Source organism: Pristis pectinata, chromosome 16, assembly GCF_009764475.1.
Source record: "Pristis pectinata isolate sPriPec2 chromosome 16, sPriPec2.1.pri, whole genome shotgun sequence".
In the NCBI taxonomy this organism is placed as follows: Eukaryota; Metazoa; Chordata; class Chondrichthyes; order Rhinopristiformes; family Pristidae; genus Pristis; species Pristis pectinata.
Window position 1 is genome coordinate 3,156,690 of NC_067420.1, and position 12,248 is coordinate 3,168,937.

Sequence of the window (12,248 nt, forward strand, 5' to 3'; positions counted from 1 at the left end):
AGTGGGAAAAGGTAGGACATTAGAATCAAGTACCGGATTCAGTTGGAAAGTCTAATGTTTCCAGATACTAACCATTTATCTTGCCATATTTAAGGAACATATCCTCCAAATCCTTCCTCACCATGGAGTCGGTGGGCAAATTTCCAACAAAAACGCGCCTCTCAAGATCTCGAGGATCAGCACTGTCTGTCTTGTTACTTGCACCCCGGTCACCACGCATTCTACGTTCTCGGGACGGGCTTCTGCTTCTTCTCCGGGACATCATTTAGAATCCTTTTACGGGCTTTACCACGTGAAACAAAAAAAAGAGAAAATTTCCATTTGCATTAGATTATAGGTTTGAGAAGTCATTAGCAAAAAGTGGCCTGCAAGTTACACCAGAAGTTATGCAAAATGAGATTTGGGACCACCACATTATGGCTAGATTACATGTTGTGCAGTGCCAGCAGTTGGTTGACAGAATCCCTAGTAGTTTATATAGTTCAGTTTTAAATTTGGTATCTTTTAAATGAGCCACAATAATTTAGTACAAGGTACATTACTTGGGCAAAAAATATTGTCCCATCCAGTTCCCACTACTTTTCTCAAAAAATCAGATGCAAAATTATTCACAGTAACTACAATTGATGGCCTATCACCAGATCAAGACAGAATAGAAAATTATGAAATGAATGTCAATGTACTAGGTGCATTATGCAATTCTGAAAATGAACGTTTGCTGATGTAGATTCCACATAAAATACCAGTTTCCTGACAATACCTTATCGTCCTGTGAAATTCCACAAAATATGTTAACCTAAATCGACATCAATGCCAAAAGATTTCTTTCATCACTTACTCAAAAAGCAATACTCTACTAATACTTATTAAAGCACAAAAAAAAACTGGCTACAATACATGTGAAGCAATTGAATTGCTCACAAGAGATTTTATGCAAGAAAATGGCAACAGATTAACTCACTACATTTTCAACAACACATTTAGAAAACAATTTTCACTCATGGTTTGGTACAACAACTTGAGAACATTTCAGTTTACTCAAGTAAATTCAGAACTGAATTCAACAACAATTTTTTTAAAAACAATAATATATACATACTCACCCAATGCATTATTTTGATTGACAATGAGGATATAGTACCCACAAGTGAACTAAATGCTTTTCAATTTAACCAATAGAAGATGTAGAAGATGGATGGGATCGGTGAAGGAAACATTTTAAATGGATTTACATCAACAGACAACAAGCAGAGGATCAATTTAATACAAAGTACAGAAACCAGCTAATAGTAGAAGGGTCACCTTCCAGTCATCTAAAAAAAAGCCTCTAATTTATCTTACTGCAAGACACAAGACCCACTACACTGGAATCTGCACACCAAGAGAAGATTGAAAAGTTAAGCCACATCTCCCATCCACCAGCTAATGAAAATAGTAAAAATCTTCCCCATTACTAGTCTAATCATGAAATAGTGACAACAGCTTTTAAGCTATTTTCAACTGCCAGCATTCCTTAACCATCCAAGCTCCAGCGAACAAGTCTTGGTGTAGCCCTGTAAGCCAGTCTCACAATCAGTTATCCAAATTTCTCAAAACAAGATTTTTTTTTGAGATGGAGTGAATCATGTAAACAATTGTCTTTCAACATCTGCTCATCACTATATTCAATAAAAACCATTACATTCTTGCCTAAAATGTACTGGATGTATCATGCATTTTATAAGAGATCTGCTCAGGTATAAAATCAAGACCCAATCATAGCCAATCCAAACCAGACCTGTACCAAGGACTATGCATTGTTGATACCCAAACCTGCCACATAGTCAAGCCCCACCACACTCAGGTAACAAGTCTTTCTATCAGAAACCCATTCCTGAAAAAAAATCTACTTCATTTTACATACCAACACAGTCCAAATCAGATTTTTTTTTGTGGGTACGTTTAGTTTAGATAAAATAATAAGGTTGAAGTATACAGTTGAAAATAAGAATGTAACGCAACATAAATTTAGCTCTTATGCTTGCTCCACCATTCAATAAGACACTGACCAAATCCCTCATGCATTTTATCAGACTACATACTAATTGTGATATTATGTCTTTTAGAAACACTGCCAAAAAGTCCATTTTTAATCAAACCCTTTTAAATGCTAGCCAATTACACAAATTCAGAGTTGTTGCTGTGTTTTTTTTAATGTCACAAATGCATTGTCTTATTTCTATAGTTTTGACCAGTTAAGTTGGAATTGCACAATTCAGACAGGTTTAATAAATGGACAATTACTCAGCATTTGCTGGTTTCTATCCCTCAATACCTGCTAGATCATTCCAACTCCTTTGAATAAAACAAAAAGGAGTGCATACCTAAATATTCATTAAACTTATACAAAAATGTTCAGCAAAACTACACAATGTGACAGCTTTACATGCTACCAACACTTTCTCAGCCACTTACAGAGAATCAATCCAATGATGACCCAGTGAATTTATTTACAGGGTCAACCTGGCCCAATCTAACCTGAGTCCAAGGCCTTAACTCAAACCAAATATGGAGTCAGGTCCTTTCATGCTTGAGCCAAGGCCTACAGTGTATTTATTTTTTCCAATAACTCACTGAACTCGTACCAAATACTACAAAAATAATAATTAATGTAAAAGAACTGAACTAATGCTACAGAAGAAGGGATACAGGGAAGTAACAAAAGCTTCACATCTTATCAAGATGAGCATTAAATAACTTTAACTGCAAAGAATTTACCCAATGTTCCAATAAGTCTATTGGTGTATTTAATATCACAATACAAATTGCTCATCTTCAAATGGTTAGCATCATATGTATAAATTTTGTATTGGTGAACAAATGCCCTTCCCTAGATAGATAACCAAATTCAACAGTCACACACCGACATCAGACAGTGCCAAGAATTTTTAAGAAATTCCAGAACCTAAGTAGACCATCAGCAGAGTCACAGAATTTCTTGTTTTGCTAAAGTTAAAGATACTTTCCCCCCCATTTTCAACCAAAGAAATGTTGAAAGCCTTGACGTTGGATGTATTTTAGAAGTGGATGGATAACCAAATCAGTTTGAATGTTATCACAAAGATTAATCAGTCACTACAATTGTAACATACGAATGCTCTTGAAAATGCATCTTACAAAGTAGAAAAATTTTAGCCTCATGAAAACCTACACTATTAGATTTAAAATTCAACACTATTTGTGAATAACATTTTAACTTAACAAGGGCTGCTACATTCCATTTTTCACAAGTGGAACAAAACAAGTATTTGATGATAAATTTAGAACTTTTCTCAATTGCTGCAAGCTTACAACCTGTACTTTTAAGTAAACATTTGACAACGCCAAACTTTTCCAGATAACACAATTGAAGCAGAATTCCGAAGGAAAATGTACAGCATTGCAAGTGGAACAGAAAGTATCAAAATGAAGAGAAATATTTATTGAATAAAAGATACCTTTCCTAAAGATCAATGTAGAAGAATAAATATTCTATTCCAATTGAGTGAGATGCTCATTTTATATAGGTTGAGCTGCAGTTGGTTTGTATACAGGATGTTTTATTCTGCCATAATTAATTAACGGCATAAGTAGCACATTAATAAATGATTTGAAACAGCAACACACCAGCTACGCAACTTCTGTTTTAAATTTTATTGTTATAAACTGATTAATTTCGGTAAACGACGAGAAAAAGATACCCTTATATTTACTCCCTTTTTTCGGTTGAGAATTGTGGTAACAGTAGAGGCAACTTTGGATGAACTAACCCTCATCCTCAGACGTCCATCTCACCGCGGGAGGAGCAACTAATATTTTGAGACGACACACTTCAATCTGGGAATTGCTTACTGTACCACAAGTTGTTCACTCAATACGTTCATCGCTGTAAATTTGCCACACGAACGATTCTTCACCAATTCACACGAGCAATCATTGTGTCCACCGACCCACCCCCTCCTCATGTTATCCAGAGGGACAACCTTCCTTCCAACAGTGGACGCGAGCTCACTTGTCCTAACTTGTGGAAAAGACGGTGCACACGAATGGGAACTTGCCGAACAGCGCAGGAAAATTGACAAGCGTTTTCGCACATGTCAAAAGAAAATCGCGCCCATAGGGCAAGCAGCGAGCGCATGCTTCTAATGAAGCCCTGTCCAAATAGGAAGTATTCCCACATTAACCACAAAAAAAAGATGTGAAGTTTTAATAATACACATCTCCGACAGATATCTTGTGATAGTTTGGTCTGGGCTACAGCCCATCAATAATGCACAGGCCGGTGCGCACCGCCTGTCCGCTCAGCATTGCCCTCCTTGCCTCGACAGAAGATAAACAGGCGAGCAGACCTCCGCTGACCGACGATCTTTGACTTCTTCCCTTTCGGCTGTAATCTAGGAAATACATTAAGAATCTCTGCCATCAGCTACGCAGATCGCCTGAATGAATGCGAGTGGCCCCGAAACCCGACCCTCAGGACGACGATCGGACCGGTCTGAAGCGTGGGCCGTGGTGTTGGTATAGGAATTTCAGGCACTACGGATTTCAGATCTTTTAATTCGGTCGAGTGCAAGTGTGTGTTTTGCTTTCGCTAGGAGAATGAGAGGTTTTGATGCTCCGACGAAGCGGCGGGCGGCAGCTGACTCTTGAGGGAAGCGCCTCCCCCCCACCTCCTGCCGCCGCCATTTTAAGGCGCTCTGCCCTTCAGGACGCGTTTCCGAGCGCATCGCCCCCTCCCCACCCCAGCCGCCCGGGCAGCGCGGCTCCGCTCCGTCCGCCAACCCTGCCGCACCCGCCACGCCCCAGCCCGCCGCTCGCAGCCACCGGCTGGTTGTTGGACGCGGGAGTCCCGGCGCCCCGGAGCTCGGCTCCCCGTCCGCCATGTTAAGCGGGCGGCTCTTTGTGCGGAGGAAGGCGTCCGGCAGCCATTAGACACGGCGGCTCTTCTTCCAGCCGCTACAGCCTCCCGCCCGCGAGCTCGTCGCTCGGATGCCGCCCGCTGATCCCTTACCGTTATCCAACGCGAAGCTGACGGGCAATCGGGCTGTTGTGCGAGCGGCTCTCCTCGTCCGGACGGCGGCGGCGGCGATCCACCACACGGGTTCTCGGAGGCGACCTTCCGCGCATGCGCCCTTGGCCACGGCGAAACCGCCGCCGAGACGTTGGCCGAAGGCGGCTCACTGACCGCGCATGCGCCGCTCGTCCGTCCGGAGCGGGCGGGAGGCGGAGCGAGTCCGGACTGCGCGTGCGCGGGCTTGCGGGCGGGAGTCTGGCGGGAGGCGTCCGGTGGAAGTGCCCGGTCGTCGAAGGTGCACTCGAGCGGAACAAACCGGGCAACGACTACCTTACCGTCATTTCACCTTCTTGCAGTGGCTGAGGAAAGGTTGGACCTACATTCATGAGAGTTGAGAAGAATGAGATGTGATCTTATTGAAACGTGCATTATTCTGAGGGAGATTGTCGAGATGAGTGCTGTTGGGACGTATCCCCGAGTAGGAAGGTTGTAAAACAACTTCTTCAGCCTCCTGCCTCTTCCACCTATCACTCCCACTCCCCCACCCCACCTACCTTCCCCCCCCCCTCACCTATCACCTGCCAGCTGGTGCTGCTCGCCCTCTTATTCTGGTTTCTGCCCTCTTCCCTTCCAGTCCTGATGAAGGGTCTCTGCCCAAAACATCAACTGTTCATTTTCTTCCATAGATAGTGTCTGACCTGCAGAGTTCCTCCAGGATCTTCCAGATTTCCAGCTTCTGCAGTTCATGAGTCTGTAAAACCAAATTACATAGTTTCACCATAAAGGGGGGGCTTAAGTTAAGAAGATGAAGAGGAATTTCTTCTCCCAGACGTCTGGTGTTTTCTACTCCAGAGAGCTGTGGAGGTGGCGTGGTCAAATATATTCACGGCAGAAACTGAGGGACATTTGAACCACAGAGGAGTTGAGGGTTACGGACGGAAAGTAGGAAAGTGGTGTTGAAGCCAAGATTGGGTCAGTCATAATCATAGTGATCGGAAGAACAGGCTCAACTTCACCTAATCCTGTTCTATTTCTTATGTTTTATGACATATGGCACAACCATCATGCTAAATGGGATAGATTTTGGCAGCTGTGAGATGGGCATTGTGAGATGCTGAAGGAGAGCAAGTGCATCAGAAGTGCATTCCAGTACATTCTGTAACTTGACCTTTCATCTCTCTCATTCTACCAATATAATCAAGCCAGGGTACAACCTTAATTCAATGAAAGGGGAGGGGCATGTTGGAAAATGTAACAGACGTGTCCAAAAATGAACTATCAACCTGGCAAAGCTGCAGCAAAGAATTTGCTGTAATGAAAATATTTTGAAATTCTTGTTCTTTCGTGATTCAGCAACAAGAGGTATTCACAAACAAAGGAGGCACTATACACTTGTTAAAGGTTATAGAAACTACTTTGTTGGAGATATATCAAGAATAAAATACAGGAAGGAAGAGGAATACTTAACAAAACACAGAAGGAAGCAAAATAATTCTTATCAACCAATCGATGAACCGATCTAAAATATGCCAGAGGGAACCTCAGGTGTCCAACAGCCTTCTCTCTGTCCCTTAGCACTGGTCGTGACCCAGCCTAAGGGAAGATTCAGATTTGCCCAAAAAAGGTGCCCCTTTTATACCCTTCAAAAGCTTAACTTTTACCCCAGTGCTTTTCCATTCCCTAGTGGTACCGGTCTGTACCATATCACTCATGACCTTCAGCCTAGGCATATAACTTACAAACAGAGACAGCAGGTCTTCAAAGAAGAAAACATTCTTCAGCAGTATCTAATCTCAAGGATGTGCATCCATGCACATTTTCAAGGTATTACCACATTCCAAGCTGACACCATTTTGTCTTACAACCATCAATTTATCTTAGACACGACTGCACAAAATGACTTTTGGCTACTTTAACTCTTTCCTTGCAACTGCATGCATGCTGAAGAGCAAACGCACTATGCATAAGGAATCCTCAACCAACAATTCAGATCAAAGCTCGGGAGCTCTGTCACATCTCATGGTTAGTGGTGATGGCCAATTAACCAACTAAGTATTGAAGGATGTTCCAAGAACATTGACATCCTCAATGTATTAGTCAAACACGCGAGCGACAAAGGCAAGGAAGAAATATTTACAACCATCTTCAGCCAGAAGTATCAAGTGGATGATACATCTCAGCCTCCTCCTGAGGTACCAGCTATCACAGAAGCCAGTCTTGAGGCATTTCAATTCATTACATATGGTGAGCAAGAAATAAATGAGAACACTTAATACTTCAACAGCTAAAAGTCAAGACAACACCCCAGCAGTAGTACTAAAGTTAGGAGCTCCAGACTATTGCCCTATGCCAGACTATTCCCATACAGCTGCAATGCTGGCAAAAGAAGTAGAAGGAATAAGCTATTCAGCCCCTCATGCCAACTGTGCCATTCAGTAAGATTATGGCTGATCTTTTACTTCCTCAGCACTTATCCATTGATTCTCTTATTATCCAAAAATCTAGTGATTTTTATCTTGAACATACTAAGAGTCTGGGCCTCCAAAGTGCTCTGACGTTGATAATTCGAAAGACTCACTACCCTCTCATTGGAGAAATTTGTTCTCAACCCAATCCTGAAGGGCCAACCCCTTATTTTAAGACTATGACCGTGGTTTCTAGACACCCCAGCCAGGGGAGGCATCATCCCTGGATCTACTTTCTAAAGTCCCATGACAATTTTGTATATTTCAATGAGATTATCTTTTATTCTTCTAACCTGTAGCATGCATGAGATCAGACTGCTTAATCTCTCCCCACAAGTCAAACCACAGCCCCTGGAATCAATCTGGTGAAACCTTGTTACACCCCACCCCACCCCCTCCCCCACCACAAATATATACTTGCTTGGGTAGGGAGAGCCAGCAATATTTCAGATGTGGTCTCACTAGGGCCCTTGTATAATTCCAATAAGACCTTGTTGCTCTTGTACTCAAATCTTCTTGCAACAAGAGCCTGACAAGTTGCTTGCTGCATCTGCACATTAACTTTCAGAGATTTATGTACAGTACATCCAGGTCCATCTGAGCTCCAACAGATTTCAAGTTCTCACCATTTGAAAAAAATAATCTGCTTTTCAATTTGTTTTTCTTACTACCAGAATGGGTGACATCTACCTGACAATGTGGAAAATGGCCCAGTTATCTCCTGCCCACTGAAAGCAGAACAAATCCAATCCTAAGTATTACCACATTAGCCTATTCACAATTACCATCAAGGTTATAGAAGGAGTCATCAACAGTGCACTCAAGTGGCCATTCCTCACTGGTAACTTGGTCTCCAATGCTGAGTTTTCATTTCACTAGGACCACGGCTGCAGATGTGATCAAAATGTACAGAAGAGTTGAATTCCAAAGGTCGAGTGAGAAAGACTATTCTTGACATCAAGGCAGCATTTGACAGAGTGTGACATGAAGAAGCTTCCATCTGTGGGCGTGAGGGAGTGATGGCAAGATAGGGAAGGATAGGGTTCAAGAACAAAGTATGAAACACTTTGAGCAAAAAAACAAACTACTGGAGGATCGTAGCGGGTCAAGCAGCATCTGTGGAGGGAAAGGAATTGTCAACATTTCAGGTCAAGACCTTGCATCAGGACTGAGAATGGAGAGGGAAGGTAACTGGTATAAAGAGGAGAATGCGAGGGCACTGTGGCTGACAGGCGGACCAAGGAGGGGTGAGGAATGATGGGCAGATCGAGTCAGGTGGGGGAAGGAGAGGTGGAGTTGGAAGACAAAGCCAGGTGGTTGATAGGTGCAAGCAGACAAGGAGGAAAAATAAGGAAGCGGGATTTGGGGGGCACGGGGGGGTGGTAAGAGAGAGTGAAGACAAGAGGCTGGAGAGTAATGAGCAGGAACACAAAGGCTACAAGTGCTGGAATCAGATGGGGGAGGGGATCCGGTGGGAGAAGTATGTGGGTAGTGGGCGGATGGAACTGGGAGGGGGATGAAAACAGGTGGTGGGGGGCTGGAGGGGAGTGGGGTATGGGAAAGGGAGAAAAAATGGGAGAAACAAGGGCAATCGGAAGGAGGGGGAGAGGGAAACACGGGGGTAAGTGTTACCCCAAATCAGACAATTCAGTGTTCATACTATTGGGCTGGAGATGATCCAAGTGGAATGTGAGGTGTCGTTCTTCTAGTTTGGATTTGGTCTCATCCCAGCAGTGGAGAAGACTGAGAAGAACAGGTTGGTGTAGGAATGGGGAGTTGAAAAGACATGTAACCGGGAGCTCGGTATGGCCATTGCAGACATAATGCAGGTGGTCTGCAAATCAGTCGCTTAGTCTCTGCTTGGTCTCACTGGTATAGAGGCGACCACATCAGGAGTGCCAAATGCAGTAGACGAGGTTGGAGGAGGTGCATGTGAATCTTTGCCTCACCTGCAAGAGTTGTTTAGGTCCCTGGATGGTGGTGAAGAAGGTTTATGAACGAGTATTGCACCTTCTACAGTTGCAGGGAAAAGTGCCTGGCATCAGAGAGGGATTGGTGGGGAAGGATGAATGGATCAGAGAGTCATGGAGAGAGTGGTCCCTGTGGAAGGTGGGAAAAGCTGGGGAGGGGAAGATGTGCCGAGTGGTGGGATCCAGTTGCTGCTTGCCGGAATTACGAAGGAAGATGTGCTGGGTGCAAAGGCTGGTAGAGTGAAAGGTGAGGACTGGAATAACTCTTCCCCTGTTTGGAGGAAGAGGGTGTGTTAACAGAAATCCAGGAAACAAAAGAAATGTGAAAGAGGGTTCCATCAGCCACAGTGCAAGGGAAGCTACATTTCTTGAAAAAGAAGCACATTTCAGATGTCCTGAAATGGAAGGCCTCATCTTGAGAGCAGATGTGAACCAGACAGAGCAACTGGGAGAAAGGGATGGCATCCTGATAAGAGACAGGATGGAAAGAGGTGTAATCAGATAGTGGTGGGAGCCCATGGGTTTATAGTAAATGCCAGTGGATAGTTTGTCTGAGATGGAGGCAGAGAGATCCAGAAAAGGGAAAGAATTGTCGGAAATGGTCCAAGTGAATTTGAGGGCAGGGTGGAAGTTAGTAGTGAAGCTGATAAAATTGACAAGTTCTGCATGAATGCAGGAAGCAGCACCAATGCTGTTGTCAATGTAATGGAGAAAGAGTTGGGGAGTGGTAGCAGAGACGGTTTGGAACAAGGACTGTTTCACAAAAGCCAACGAAAAGACAGGCATAGCTGAGACCCATGGCCACACCTTTGTACAAAGTAAGAGAAATCAAAAGAGAAGTTATTCAGGGTAAGAACGTGTTCTGCCGGATGGATGAGAGTGTTAAAGGAGGGGAACTGGTCGTATCTTTTTTGCAGAAAGAAGCAGAGGGCTTCCTGTCAGTGGGTGGAGGTTATAAAGACTGGACATCCATAGTGAAGATGAGGTGGTGGGGGCCAGGGAATTGGAAGCTGTCAAAATGGTGGAGGGCATGCGAGGTGTCTCATATGTGGGTGGTAAGGGACTCGACAAGGGAAGACAGGATAGAGCCAAGATACAAAGAGATAAGTTCAGTGGGGCAAAAGCAGGCAGAAACAACTGGCCTATTGGTACTGAATGAGGAGCAATTTCTTCAGCCAGAGGGTGGTGAATCTGTGGAACTCCTTGCCACAGAAGGCTGTGGAGCCAAGTCATCAGGTCTGTTTAAGGCAGAGATTGATCGGTCTTGATTGGTAGGGGGGTGAAAGGTTATGGGGAGAAAGCAGGAGAATGGAGTTGAGCAAAGAAAAAAAATCAGCCATGATTGAATGGCAGGGCAGACCTGATGGGCCAAGTGGCCTAGTTCTGCTCCTATATCTTACAGTCCAGTTTGTGAATCTTGGGTAAGAGATAGATACAGGAAGTGCAGGTTTGGGGCGCTATCAGGTTTTGGAGGAGAGCTTTCTTGGTGTGACAAGACCTGCGTCAGAATGGGAGGCAGTGGCCTGATGTTCATTGGTAGAGTAGGTATGAGGAGGTGTATGAGAGCTGCTGTCTGGCCTCTGCAAGGTAGAGGTCAGTCCGCCAGATTACAGTGGCATGGCTCTCATCTGGTGGTTTGATGACTAGGTTGGGATGGCACACGTGTTTGGTCGGGGTCCGTTTTAAATGGATGAGGGGAGTGGAGAAGTCAAGGCAGTTGATGCCACAACAAGAATTGGAGATGAAAAGCTCAAGGGTGGGCAGAAGGCCTAAAGGGGGTGTCCAAGGGGAGTGTTGGAAACATGAGGTCATTAATGAAAGGTGAGGATTCTTTGCCAAAGAAATAGGCATGGAGGTGGAGGCAACAGAAGAGCTTGACAGCATGTCAGGCCCTGAACCTATTGAGGTGTGGGCACAAGGATACAAAGGTTAGGCTTCCACTGAGAACAGACTGCTCAGCATCAAGGAGGGGGAGGTCAGGGGGGATAGTGAAGACCTGACAGGGGTTGGAGCTGGGGCAAGACACGGGGTCAGAAGAGGGTAAAGGGAGGGAAGGTTCAGATGGGGTGAGATGGTGGGGGTAGAAAGAGGGGAGGGGGAATGATGGTGTTGGGGCTGGGGCTGGGGTAAGAGATATAAAACACCTCCATAGTGTGCCACTTCAGTGCTGCACTGTGAAGATTTAGTTGCCTTAGAGAGCTTGATGATGTTTGCTCCTGGGACAACATGTTCCAACTTCACATGGAGTCCTCCAAGAAAGAACATTGCCTGGGGTATGATGTAATGCAGTGTAATTCTGATGTGAATCATCTGAGCAACACACAACAGGATGTGCCTGGGCAAATTTCTAGAATGACCATGTTTTGTCACGTGCTAAATTCATCTTCACTTATGTATCACCAAAATAGACAGCACTATGCCATTTAACTGAAGCACATGTGTCAGGGATAAAACTGAGAATGATAATATCAACAAAGATTAAAATTTGCGAACGAACTTCAATTATGTACAACATTTCTTTCTATCTACTTTTCCACAAGTTTAAAGATCTCTTTGCACTTATGGCAGATGTGGACAGGCTACCCACAGGTCAGTATGGATCCATATATCTGCATTGTTCCTTAGTAATATATACCACCCAGATGATGGTTTCTATTTGAATACTGTCCATCCTTTCCTATTATGATTTGGGAAAAGTCAGTCAAGGAGGATAATCCTCTCTGCAGAAGTGTGAGTCCCAAAGGCTGTGTTGCCCACTTAGTGCCAAAATTAAGGAGTTAT

General features: G+C 44.1%; 1 protein-coding gene across 5 annotated transcripts in view; it reads right to left on the reverse strand.

Annotated features, from left to right (window-relative positions):
• ncoa5 (nuclear receptor coactivator 5) overlaps positions 1–5,162 on the reverse strand; it is a 41,476-nt gene extending 36,314 nt beyond the window's left edge. For 3 of the 5 annotated variants that reach the window (XM_052031059.1, XM_052031058.1, XM_052031062.1), the window contains exons 1-2: positions 5,030–5,153; positions 73–283 (exon numbers count right to left, since the gene is read on the reverse strand). In XM_052031059.1, coding sequence (XP_051887019.1) covers positions 73–265 — 193 coding nt within the window. In that variant the 5' untranslated portion in view covers positions 266–283; positions 5,030–5,153. Of the gene's footprint in view, positions 1–72; positions 284–5,029 lie in introns of all 5 variants that reach the window. The other 2 variants (XM_052031063.1, XM_052031064.1) reach the window with 2 other exon arrangements.
• Positions 5,163–12,248: the final 7,086 nt, after the last annotated feature.